This window comes from Bidens hawaiensis, unplaced genomic scaffold (genome assembly GCF_021521415.1).
Source record: "Bidens hawaiensis isolate Kalapana, Puna unplaced genomic scaffold, B.hawaiensis_p1.1 tig00014257_1, whole genome shotgun sequence".
In the NCBI taxonomy this organism is placed as follows: Eukaryota; Viridiplantae; Streptophyta; class Magnoliopsida; order Asterales; family Asteraceae; genus Bidens; species Bidens hawaiensis.
In genome coordinates this window covers 385,698-398,898 of record NW_027492228.1, presented here as the reverse complement: position 1 = coordinate 398,898, position 13,201 = coordinate 385,698, and the positions used below count along the sequence as shown (strand labels likewise).

The 13,201-nt window shown below is 40.2% G+C and overlaps 1 protein-coding gene across 1 annotated transcript; it reads right to left on the bottom strand.

Annotated features, from left to right (window-relative positions):
- Positions 1-997: 997 nt before the first annotated feature.
- On the bottom strand, positions 998-3,376 carry LOC143546176 (indole-3-acetic acid-amido synthetase GH3.5-like). Its single transcript, XM_077037892.1, has 3 exons — positions 2,953-3,376; positions 1,688-2,577; positions 998-1,587 (listed from the first exon to the last, which is right to left on the bottom strand). Exons 1-3 carry the CDS (start codon positions 3,267-3,269, stop codon positions 998-1,000), a joined length of 1,797 nt encoding a protein of 598 aa, XP_076894007.1. The 5' UTR covers positions 3,270-3,376.
- Between the last annotated feature and the right edge of the window lie 9,825 nt (positions 3,377-13,201).

Here is a 13,201-nt window from a genome sequence, read left to right as displayed (position 1 = left end):
TAGTAAAACACATAAGCGGGTCATGGGTTACTAAATCCAGATAGTTCTTAAGTATATTATTAACCTTCTTACAATAAAGAAAATTAAAATTCAAAAACTAATATAAAAAACGAAAAATGTAAAACAACCATTCTCTCAAGCCATCAAATTGTTTTATTTGTAAATTAAAGCTTCTCAAGCATTTGACCCGAATTCACGGGTAAATGTTTCACAAACCTAGATAACTTTTAAACGGGTTATAACATCTCATTATATTAAAAATTAATCTCATTAAATAGTTGATATGAAAATCCTATAAAATAGAGATATACTAAAAATTAATATCCTATTTTATTTAAAAAAAAGATATTATTTATAATTAAGAAACAATTTTTTAATAAAAAAATAAACGGGTAATGGGTATCACCAAACCCAGATAGTTTTTTAACCGAATTATAACATATCATTTATTTGTGTAACTATTTAGTCATTAAAACTCAATTAGATTAATTATTAACTTTCTTATAATAAATAAAATTAAAATCCAAGTATACAAATATAAATATTAAAAATAAATAATTTAAAACCGTAATCAGGGATAAAATCTAGTTATTACTTTAAAAGATAAAAAGTTACACCTTTATAACGTGTTCCTTAATCAAATTAATGGCTAGTATTGGAAATAAAGGAAATAAAGAGGACAAGAAAAAACACAAGTAGAGGCAAGAAAAGGTAGTTTACTTTCCTAGGAATTATTAATATATAGTCCATCATATATATCACCCCATGAAATTCTAGTGGGCAGGATTCCTGGCTGGATTCTAACAACATTAATTCCTTAAACTATTACATTAAATTCCACAAATTAACTCAACAACGTACTTCAAATCCAAAACATGATCTTTTCTTAAAACACCAAACTGCTTTTGTACATAATAATAATACTATCTAAATCACATTCTTGCTTCATAATAATAATAATCATGCATCATCATCAGAATCTCTTCCCTCAAGCTCTTTAATTCATATTATTCCACTGCTTATGGCCAGGAACCCATTTTGGGCACTTCGGGCTGAAGTAATTCGACACCACCAACGAGTTCAACAGCTCGATAATAGGTGCGAATTTCACACATCTTGGTGTTTTGTACTGGTTAATCGATGCACCTAAACTAATCGCGTAATCCATAAGTTTATCGAACGTGCCGGGCTCCACGAGCCTGATCTCAAGTGGCCCGATCGACTTGTCTGAAGCCCGGCCCTGTCGATAAACACTGTTTAGCGACTCTTCAATGGCGATGCAACAATCTTCGAGCACCGATGGTGGAACATGGGTTGATGAGCCTTTTACACTTAGCTCCCAAAAGATTACATAGTGGCCCGGGATTGTGGTGGTGTCGGCAAAGCTCGTGTACTCGATCAAGGTCGCTTCAAACGGGACCAGATGGTTCGATGCCTTCTCGATCGCTTGGTGCAACTCGACTTCGTCGGTTTTGTCCGAGTCTATACTCAAAGCCACATTCTTTCTACAAATGAAACTAAATTGTGGCGCTTTGTTCTTGAAACCTGCAACTCGTAACACATCACCAACTCTATACCTGTAAAGTCCTGTACAAGGTATTGGTGGGCCCCGTAAGTTTTTAAGTGAAGAACAGTCTTTAATAATCAATATAGTATTTGTTTAAGTTTAGATAAAATAGAAACTTACCCGCGTAAGTGGTGACAACAAGCTCGTAATCTTGGCCGAGTTTAACCTCGGACAGGTCAACGGGCTTCCGTTCTTGGTCTTGACCGTCGGCACCGACCGGTAAGAACTCAAAGTATGCCATGGTGGGGATAAGGGTGTAAGCCACTTCACTAGATTTACAAAGTGGGTTCAAATTGACACCAAAATAACATTCAGAAGAAGCATACATGGTGCACACAAGAGGCAAGCCATTGCTATAATAATCAAGAGTCGGTATGTATTGCGACATGGTCCCAGTAACTATCACGTCAACATACTTGGTGTTGGGCCAAATCCTAGTAATAATCCCTTGCCACGAGCTTTTCGAGCACTCCCGCTCGATAAACTCAGCAAGCGGTGCGTTAGGTTTCAACACCCGAAGCATCGCTTCCTTAACCACCGGGTCGGTGATCATTGGGTTCATCGTGCCAGTCCGGATATCCTCACACAGAAGCGCCCAATGCTTCTCTAGAAACCGGATGGCACGGATGAACCCAGAGGCAAAAACCGCACCGACCCGAAGAACCTCCTGGTTCAAACACAACCCACAAAGCATTTGTGAATACATGCTTTGAAATGAGTCTTGACACAAAATGGTCTCATTTGGGCTCGTGTAGTTTGTATACGGGTCGTATGGTCTTTCCTTAAAATGGTTGCTTTTATAGTAACTAGTTAAAACGGGTCGTGCCACAAGCCCACCCGGGGTCTTGGACTCGGATTTCACAAACAAGAAATACATTCCTTTTCCTTTATCCAAACCCGGTACAAACTGGTTCATCACTGGCATCAAAAGACTGTATAGTAGCGACCTTCTCCCGAGCTCGGCTTCTATGGTTGGCATCAACTTTCTTTCACCTCCTGACGTCCCTGAACTGAATAGTTTTCAAAAACTCATGTTAGATATCACATATTTTTTTCTCATTAAAGTTAAAGGTATGCTTAAAGTAGGTCTAGAGAGCATGTGAGTTAATAATAATAATAATAATAATAATAATAATAATAATAATAATCATCATCTTGGTATACTTAGAAGTTATATTAGATTGCTTTTAAGTAGACAAAGATGTTAATGGCAATATTTTCCATTCAATAATATTATTCCTATTCATGCCTTTTTTAGGAAAAAAAAAATGTCAACGCCAACAAGATGCTAATGCATCCCTTGATATCATGATGGAGGTCATATTATTATTATTATTATTTAATAATAATAATAATAATAATAATAATAATAATGAGTCACGTACCTTGTTAAGAATTCTGAAATGGGGTGAGAAGATAATATAGGAGATTTATCTCCATTGGCAATACGTGTGATATCTGGTTGGAGGTCTTCGTATGTGATGACTGGAATGAGTTTCTTGAATGTCTCACGGTCTGTTTGGCCGGACAGACTGTGGCGGTGGAGGTATTCCACCGCGGCATTTTGGGTGAGGATGTCCGAGAGAACACGTAGCTGAACCTCGTCCGGGTCCGAGGTGACATCTTCAATGAATTGAAGAGATTTCTTGTTCTTTTCAGTCAGACTGTAGTCGACAATATTGTTGTTTGGTGCCTCTGGCATGGTGGTCGTTGGTGGAGAGAGATGCAATAAGGTTTTAAAGAGAGATCAAGAAGAGTTGTGTGGGGTGGAATGAATAAAATATGTGAGGTATATATAGAGGTAGAAGCCTCTAGGGGACAAGCATTTACCCTAATTTTTGTATAAAAGATAAAATCACATTTTGAAAACTACAATGAAATTTTGATTTTTGTTAATGCAACATGTTTTTTTTTTAATTATTTAACATTACAAAACAGTTACTCTTGTTGATTCATGAACTTTCATTTTGATACTGTATTTCGTAAAGTACATCATGCATTTTGTGATCACACACATTAGGATAAGCTTGGTACCAAAAATACAAATACCGAAATTTATAAAAGTTGGATAACGGTACCTAAGACAAAAACTAGACAAAATACTGAATTGTGTCATACAATCTCAAAACTTCAAAAAGTTGTTAATTAAATTGGCATCTACAGTACCGATTCAATATAAGGTATCAATTGCTATTCGTAATTCACATGGGTATCAAAATCATGTCTCTAGAGTGGGTTTCTTGTGATTTTTATTGAAATAAAACAAGAGTTACGATGATATAATACGTTATATGAACCTAGTGACTAGTGTAAATTATAGTATTGGTTAATTAAGTTTATTTAATAATAAAATACAATGGAAGTAAGAATAGGAGGATAAGTTGGTAATTATGTGGAGTTAGGGCATGCCTTTGTGGAGGTTTCCCTAATTAGGTTGTGACAACTGGCAAGTTAATATTGTTAGGTTGATACGTTAATGAGTTCGGTTAATACATGAGTTTCCCATTCCACAACTTCCACGTCATTATCGTCATCATCTTCTTAAATTCGTATTCTATTTCTCTAATTAATACTATTGAAAAGTTGGTCTTTATGATTGCTTCACTTACTATTCATTTAAGTATTGTCATGTCATTTAGAAATTTCTTTTTATCATTACTACTATTTATTGTTCATATATCATAGTAATGCATATTGATTATTATAATAATTAGAAGATAAAATGGATATAAATTGGATATGACTCAATGGTAAAGCACTTATTTTACTAGTGAGAGGTAGGGGGTTCAAACCTTACTATCACCAATTTATATGGGAGATATGAGCGATGACCATGGTTTGTCAGGGTTCGAGTCCTTATCTCACCCGGTTTTACCGGCTCCTCGCTACCGTGCCGTTTGGCGGGCGTGGGGGTCGGGTTTTGTCTGGGGAATCCCTCAATAGGTGGACCGCTAGGGGCTCCGTCCGTCCGGACTCGTGGCAGGCTCGGGCTACCTTTAACCAATGAAGGTCGCGTACGGAGTATCCGGCGTTACTTGGTCATTCCGAAAAAAAAAGAAGATAAAATGGGGCCCACAAATTTTGTCCATGGGCTTTCCTTAACCACAAACGGTGCGTCATGCAACGCAAATGTGAGGGCTTGCTCGTTTGTGAGTGTCAAGACGGTGTTGTGCAACCATTTGATAGAACATACACAACAGTCATATTTTAGTAAGAAGTATCTTTTGCCAACTCTGTGCCACATCAACATCTTTTACGGCATTCAACGGTCACTACTCATTTACCTTTACTCCTCTTGGGCAAGCACGGTGGTTCATCCGTGCTCTCCACCTCCTCGTCTTTTAGGTCAAGGACAATTTGATTTTCTTGGAAACCCGAAGCACTTGTTGGACTGGGATGCTTTTGTATAAATAGGTTTGGAGTGGGAAGTGAACCGAGTAGATTTGGGATGCGCTGTGAACCAAGTAGGTTTGGCTTAGTTTGTAAGGTGGGCCATTGGGGTTCATAAGTTTTATAAGAGTAGAAAAGGAGTAGAAAGTGTATAAAAAATTGAATTGAAATGTGGTATTTCTAAGATAGTTTAAATGTTGAAAAGGTATTATTATTATTATTATTATTATTATTATTATTATTATTATTATTATTATTTCTTAGTCGTTCGGCAATTGTCTGCCCCCCTAATGGTCGAAAAGGGTGTGACGAGAGAGGGTATGGGGTGCGCGGAATCATCCCCGCATTCCTTCATTTTTTCGGCTCAACGTTGAGGTGTTATGCACACCTTAAAGGTTGGAATAAGTTTTATTATACTTTTGCGTGTTTGGATGTGGCTACAGATTATGAAATATTTGTTTTGAACTCGTTTTTACCAATGTATAGGTTACCTAATATGCATTATGCCAAAAAGTTATTTTAGTGATTTTCTAGATGCCAGGAAAAAAGTTATTTTAGTAATTTTCCTAGATGACATCCTGGCCTTTTTCATAGAATACTTGATACTAACCAAATATATTTTTTAAGACTATATATAATAGTATTATAGTTGAATACTAAGCCCATGCTTCCAATATTTTATTGCATCTCCACTTTATCGATATGTGTCAAATCCCCTCTTTATCTCCACTTGTTTGCTTCATTATCGTTATGTGTAATCTTAACCCTTTGACTTAAATATCCGGTTAGTAGACACTACGGCCAAAATTGACTTCCATGGTCATCATTTAGGGGAGCCAATCATATATGTATTTTATTAAAGGCTTCTATGGGTTTTTACAATCTAAAATATAATTAATCTATCAATAATAATCCATACTATAAATTTAACATGTGAGAATCATAATTTGTATTTTTGTTGACAAGAGCAATAACACTCACATAGATTTACACACAATTTATATTTGATTTCTACTCAATTTTGTTCATAGAGAAGAATTAATGTTTCCTCATTTTACTCATAATAATCTATGTGAGGAAATAAAGTGGAAATTATTGATGAATATATAATGTTGTAGAGACTATTCATAGATTAATATATAACACTTTATTATTAATTCAAATTACAATAAGAAAATGAAATAAAAAAAAGCAAAGCACGATTCTTATTGGAAAGTAAAATGCTACAACTATATAAAATAAACTACAAGAAATGGTAAACTGGAAAAAAAAGGTGGTTGAGAGTTCGTGTTCAGCATGTGTCTTTAAAAACAGATTGCGGATCTCCAAATAGAATTCGTATGTAGCAGTAGGGATGAGATCGGTACCGGTACCGAAAATCCCAGTCCTGAAATTTATAAATTCTTGGTACCGGTACCGGTACCGAAATATTCGGTTCGGTACTGGTACGGTACTGGGACGGTACCGGTATTGAAGGTAAAAATTCGGGAAATACCGGTACCGGTCCCGAAACTTAAAACTTTGGTACTGATTCGGTACCGACGGTACCAAATCGGTACCGATTTCGGTACCGGTACCGAATTTGCCCATCCCTATGTGGCGGTGTGTACTGTCAAGGAGGACACGAGCACATGAGCGATGAGAGTGTGTCATCAAAGTGCCACATTGATAACGTTGTGCGCATATAGAACTTAAGCATGCATTACCTTTCAAGTTTTCATTTGAGTGTGATCTTTAATGGGAGTACTAAGTGAGGAGTGCTTATCTTTATCTACCATCTAAGGTGACAACTTTGATATTTCAAATGGCCAACTTTAAGCATCTATATCTACTTCATTGGTGAAGAGGTAGGTCCCAGCAGAGCCCAGTTGGACCCACAGGACTCACCTTGAAGAGAGACGTCTGCGCAGAAACCAACTGGATCCGCAGGACCCACCATGCTCAGAGACGTGACGTCCTTACGCGCAGTACGCAAGCTGTTCCCGCAGGAAATGCCTCCCAATTGTGAAGTACTCTGCCTGTTCCCGCAGCTGCGGATACAAGCCATCAGGGAAGGCCACCCGCGCAGCAAGGCTACACGCACAAGGCACTTAGCTCTCAATAATTCAGTAGTCACCTGAAGGAATGAGCAAAGCCGGGAACAATCCCGCACAAAGGCGGGAGGGGGAATACTCCCGCCCAAATGAGCCAGTCCGTACGATACTGGAAGATCTTTTGTACTGTACCTGACGAGGTAGGGGCAAAAGATCTGACCAGAGATACGACAGCCCATTGACAACAGTATGGCGAGCAGCATGCTCTTGTACTGTATGTCACTATTAGCCGCTACCTACTCACCAACTCCTGTCATACCACGTGCATAGTCTGCAGTTGGTGGAAAAGGAATAGTACACAGCAGGCCTGGTCATTGTCAGCCGCTGCCTACCCACCAACGGCCAGCATGGCACGTGCGTAGGCCACAGTTGGTAGAACAGGAATACTATTCAGCCGGCTATACCCTCTTGGAAACCTACCTTCGGCTATAAATACCCCAAATGGTATGATCATCTCATCTTATCTTGTATCTTACATCTTAAACCTGATATCTGCTCTAGCAATCTCTTAATATACATTTATATTTAAGAGCAATCTAGTCTGATTCTCACGCCGGAGGGTGGTCACAAGGAGGAACCCCCCCTTCTCAGTGACGAGCTCACGGTGTCTGTTTTGCAGGTTATCAGAAGAACCATCTTTGCCGGATCTAACCCCTCGTGGGAAACATCTATTTAACCCCCAGGTTATCCGTAATCTGCCCGTGGTCGATTAGTGTTTCTTCAACGTTGTGAAGCTCTCACATGATAGAACATAAATGAAATATTTCAAATTTATATTAATTCTAGTTACATATAAATAACTATGTCTAAAGTTTACTGAAATTACATTTTTGTACTTTGTGAAGAAAACTCATTTTTTTCACAATTTTTTCCCAAAAAATGATTATGCGAGTGAGATCACGTACTCTTGTGACTGAAAAAAAAAATATTCAAAGCATCATTTGTTAAATCATCAGTACAGATTGTTTGCAACCATTTAGTTGAAATTTAGATTAATAAAATTTAATTTCTCACGTCATAATCAAACTATTTATGAAACTAGTCGTCTTAGCAGTTGCATGGGTTACAAAGTCAAAATAACTTTATAAACATTTGAAAAGTTATATATAAAACAAAGTACAAACAAGATTAAAATATGAATTAATAAATTGATATATGCTCCAAACATCCGGTCGTGTTCGTCGGTTTCAACTAGTAACTGCACGATTCAAGGGACAAACTAGGTTTGAAAAAGGGAGATCTTAGGTTCAAGTCTATAGAAAACATGAATTAAAAGAAATTCGTCAAATAACTTCACGATTTAAGGTCCAATATTATTTGTTTGTGAAGCAAGGCCGTGTTAGATATGCATAAGATGCAAAGTTGCAAACAGTAAAATAAAATCTAGCTGATTTCGTACAATTTAAACGACAATTGGTTGGCTTTTTCAGCTGATGAGTCAAACTTAATTTAAATAAGATTTAAAGTTTCTAAACAAAATTAATGTATTATATGCTATGATCGCTAGATATGAGAAAGAATGAAGGTGACTAGTGTAGTGTAATGGATATCATTGACCTTTGACTCACCTCCCCATATTTTCTGCTGTTTTTAATAAATATACTTACTCAATAATGAACATAAAAACATAAAAAGATGTGCAATATGTAATGTAGAATGCCAGTAAACCAATTCTAAACAATTTAAACGAAGGACCACATTTTCCTCAAATCCTGCTCTTATTCTACCTTGTCCCCCCTGTGTTTTAGATGCAAACAACAATATAAATCAATTTTTAATTGTATTTAAAATGTGTAAATGTTTTCTAGTTGAAGAAACACTAAGTTACCCCGGGCAGATTACGGATGATCTGAGGGTTAAATAGATGTTTCCCACGAGGGGTTAGATCCGGCAAAGATGGTTCTTCTGATAACCTGCAAAACAGACACCGTGAGCTCGTCACTGAGAAGGGGGGTACCTCCTTGTGACCACCCTCCGGCGTGAGAATCAGACTAGATTGCTCTTGAATATAAATGTATATTAAGAGATTGCTAGAGCAGATATCAGGTATAAGATGTAAGATACAAGATAAGATGAGATGATCATACCATTTGGGGTATTTATAGCCGAATGTAGGTTTCCAAGAGGGTATAGCCGGCTGAATAGTATTCCTGTTCTACCAACTGTGGCCTACGCACGTGCCATGCTGGCAGTTGGTGGGTAGGCAGCGGCTGACAGTGACCAGGCCTGCTGTGTACTATTCCTTTTCCACCAACTGCAGGCTATGCACGTGGTATGACAGGAGTTGGTGAGTAGGTAGCGGCTAATAGTGACATACAGTACAAGAGCATGCTGCTCGCCATACTGTTGTCAATGGGCTGTCGTATCTCTGGTCAGATCTTTTGCCCATACCTCGTCAGGTACAGTACAAAAGATCTTCCAGTATCGTACGGACTGGCTCATTTGGGCGGGAGTATTCCCCCTCCCGCCTTTGTGCGGGATTGTTCCCGGCTTTGCTCATTCCTTCAGGTGACTACCGAATTATTGAGAGCTAAGTGCCTTGTGCGTGTAGCCTTGCTGCGTGGGTGACTACATTGTTTGAAGCTTCAAGATGGAATTGGTGGTTTTAACATAATTGATCACTATGTTCAAAACTACTAAAACCTCATGGAGAATCCACACAAGTGACTCAACGCTCCTGACTTGCGAGGAGGTTACAGACCTACCCGCATCATACCCAAAGATCAAGCAGGAAAGTCGGGAATTTCTGCAAGTGACATAAGGACTTCCATCTTGAAGGTTACAGGCCAAAGGCGGGAGGGGGAATACTCCGCCTTTAGTAGTTTTGAACATAGTGATCAATTATGTTAAAAGCACCAATTCCATCTTGAAGCTTCAAACAATGTAGTCACCCGCGCAGCAAGGCTACACGCACAAGGCACTTAGCTCTCAATAATTCGGTAGTCACCTGAAGGAATGAGCAAAGCCGGGAACAATCCCGCACAAAGGCGGGAGGGGGAATACTCCCGCCCAAATGAGCCAGTCCGTACGATACTGGAAGATCTTTTGTACTGTACCTGACGAGGTATGGGCAAAAGATCTGACCAGAGATACGACAGCCCATTGACAACAGTATGGCGAGCAGCATGCTCTTGTACTGTATGTCACTATTAGCCGCTACCTACTCACCAACTCCTGTCATACCACGTGCATAGTCTGCAGTTGGTGGAAAAGGAATAGTACACAGAAGGCCTGGTCACTGTCAGCCGCTGCCTACCCACCAACGGCCAGCATGGCACGTGCGTAGGCCACAGTTGGTAGAACAGGAATACTATTCAGCCGGCTATACCCTCTTGGAAACCTACCTTCGGCTATAAATACCCCAAATGGTATGATCATCTCATCTTATCTTGTATCTTACATCTTATACCTGATATCTGCTCTAGCAATCTCTTAATATACATTTATATTCAAGAGCAATCTAGTCTGATTCTCACGCCGGAGGGTGGTCACAAGGATATACCCCCCCCCCTTCTCAGTGACGAGCTCACGGTGTCTGTTTTGCAGGTTATCAGAAGAACCATCTTTGCCGGATCTAACCCCTCGTGGGAAACATCTATTTAACCCTCAGATTATCCGTAATCTTCCCGGGGTAACTTAGTGTTTCTTCATTGGCGCCATCCGTGCATAAAAGCTAGAACTTCATTTCTTTTCAGTTTGTTCAAACTTCTGGAAAGATGGTTAAAGAAACTCCGGTAACCACAACCCCAGCTACTCAGGGGAATACCGGCGACTACACAGTTTTTACGAACACTACCCCGGTTACCCAAGCCGGGGCAAGTGCAATAAATTTTACGAACACTACCCCAGTTACCCAAGCTGGGGCAAGTGCAGTAAATAATCGCTCACTGGGATTCACCGATACCCAGTTAGAGAGACAACGAACGAGGCTCCCCCGCCAAACACTCGATGAAGTTAAAGCGTGGGCGGAAGCACGTCAAAAAGAATTCCAAGCCGAGTTGGATGAACGCTTACGTTCACTCCAACAGCCTGAGGAATTCGGAGAGTACTGGGACAATGATTCGGAGGAATCCGATAGTGACGCAAACCCTCGTCATAGGGCGAAAGAGAAGCGTAAGGAAACGGACTCCCAACCGAGAAGGCGTTTTGGAGAAACCTTTAAACCAAAAAACGCAGGTGGAAACCCACGTGACTTCTCCAAAACATTTACACCAACTGCTGCAAAGGCGGGAACGTCCAAATTTGCAAGGGACATTGCGGAAGCAATCGTCCCGAAAAGTGCCAAACAGATGTCCAACATCGGCACTTACGATGGTATATCTGATCCAGACGATCATTTGAACAGGTTCATAGCGGGGGCAACCGTCAGTAGTTGGACGGAACCTACGTGGTGTTACATGTTCCAAATGACGCTTATTGGGGCAGCTAGAGCGTGGTTCGATCGTCTACCGGTCCACCACATCTACGATTGGGAAGACTTCCAGCAAAAATTTAGCCAACACTTCAGCCAACAAAGAAAGTATACCGAAGAGCAATGGACAATCCTCAAATGCATTCGAGAGGAAGATGAATCTTTGCCAGACTTCATCACTTGCTTCAACTCAAAGAAGCTAAGTCTGGGTAATATTAGCGAAGATCTTGTTCGCACTGCTTTCATCCAGGGCGCAAACGACCCAGAGCTCATCCGCACCTTGACGGGTAAAGATGGCATGCCATCCACATGGGATGCCATCATGACAGCAGCTAAACGCTTTGCGGAAACGGAGAAGCAACTGGGTAGAGATCTCCCCCAGAGCACAAACCTCTACACCCAGAAAACAAGAGAAGACAACGTCCTTACCGCCCGACTAAACAAAAAGCGGAAGCTAGGCATTTGGCAGTCAAGGGTAAACTTTGACACCTCATCCGGCTTGCAACATCGGTTAGGCGGAAGGGATAACGTACAGTCGAACCAGAACTCCAGATGGACGCCACTCACCAAAAGCGTCACCGAGATATTCGCCACTGAGGAGCTCCCATGGCCAAAGGCTCCAATAATCCGACATCGTCACAATGCTGATCGGAGCAAATACTGTGACTTTCACAGGACAAAAGGCCACAACACTGAAGAATGCACAGACGTAAAGGACATCGTCGAAGCATTTGTCAGAGATGGGACGCTCGCACACCTCGTGGCGTAACGAACGCTGAGCAGGCTGATGCGTGTAGAACCCAGCTGGGGAAAACACGAATAAAATTGCAGCTTCAATGCCGGAGACTACATACTGCGTAAACAACGAGATCCCGAACCAGGTGCATATCGGCTCGATGGCACTCCCATCCCAACAACATGGAAGGGAGCTCAGTTACACAGTTTGCATGTAGATCAATTCCAAATTTGTAAAGAAAAGGCCCAGAGCCACTTCTAATGGAAATGATTCTCCTTAGAACATCGACGCTGATGATTTTACATTTATGCTTATGAACTTTCCACACGGATATGCCGGTCTTCACCGCATACATAAGTGTGAAAAAAGTCGTTGCGTGGGGAAGGCGGCAAAACCCGCATAAACCCAAAAAACGGCAAACCTTCACGCAGGTCAGTTAAAGGTAAAGTTCAGTCATCCCACTAAATGAAAGTGCCGGTCTATCCACACGAATCATGATAGAGGAAACTGAACACTAACCTATTAACAACCGCGCGTCGAACGGTTAATTTATTCAACACTGACGCCGGTACCGCATAATTACGTGGAAAGTCGTTGCGTGGGGAAGGCGGCAAAACCCGCATAAACCAAAAAAACGGTAAACCTCCACGCAGGTTAGATGTAGGTAAAGTTTAGCCATCCTACTAAGTGCAAGTGACGGTCTTACCCGCACAATCACGAACGAGGAAGCAAAACTTCAACCTATTATCCACCACGTTCAAAGGTTAACTTATTCTAAACACTTAGAAAATTTCAAAGGAAAAGATGAGGAAAACTTCCACGCAGGTCAGATGTAGGTAAAGTTTAGCCATCCTACTAAGTGCAAGTGACGGTCTTATCCTCACAATCATGAAAGAGGACGCAAAACTTTAACTTATTATCTACCACGTTGAATAGTTAAATTATCTAAGTACTAAAAAAATTGCTAAGTTAAATCAGAATATGCGTGGAATAAACAAAGCAAG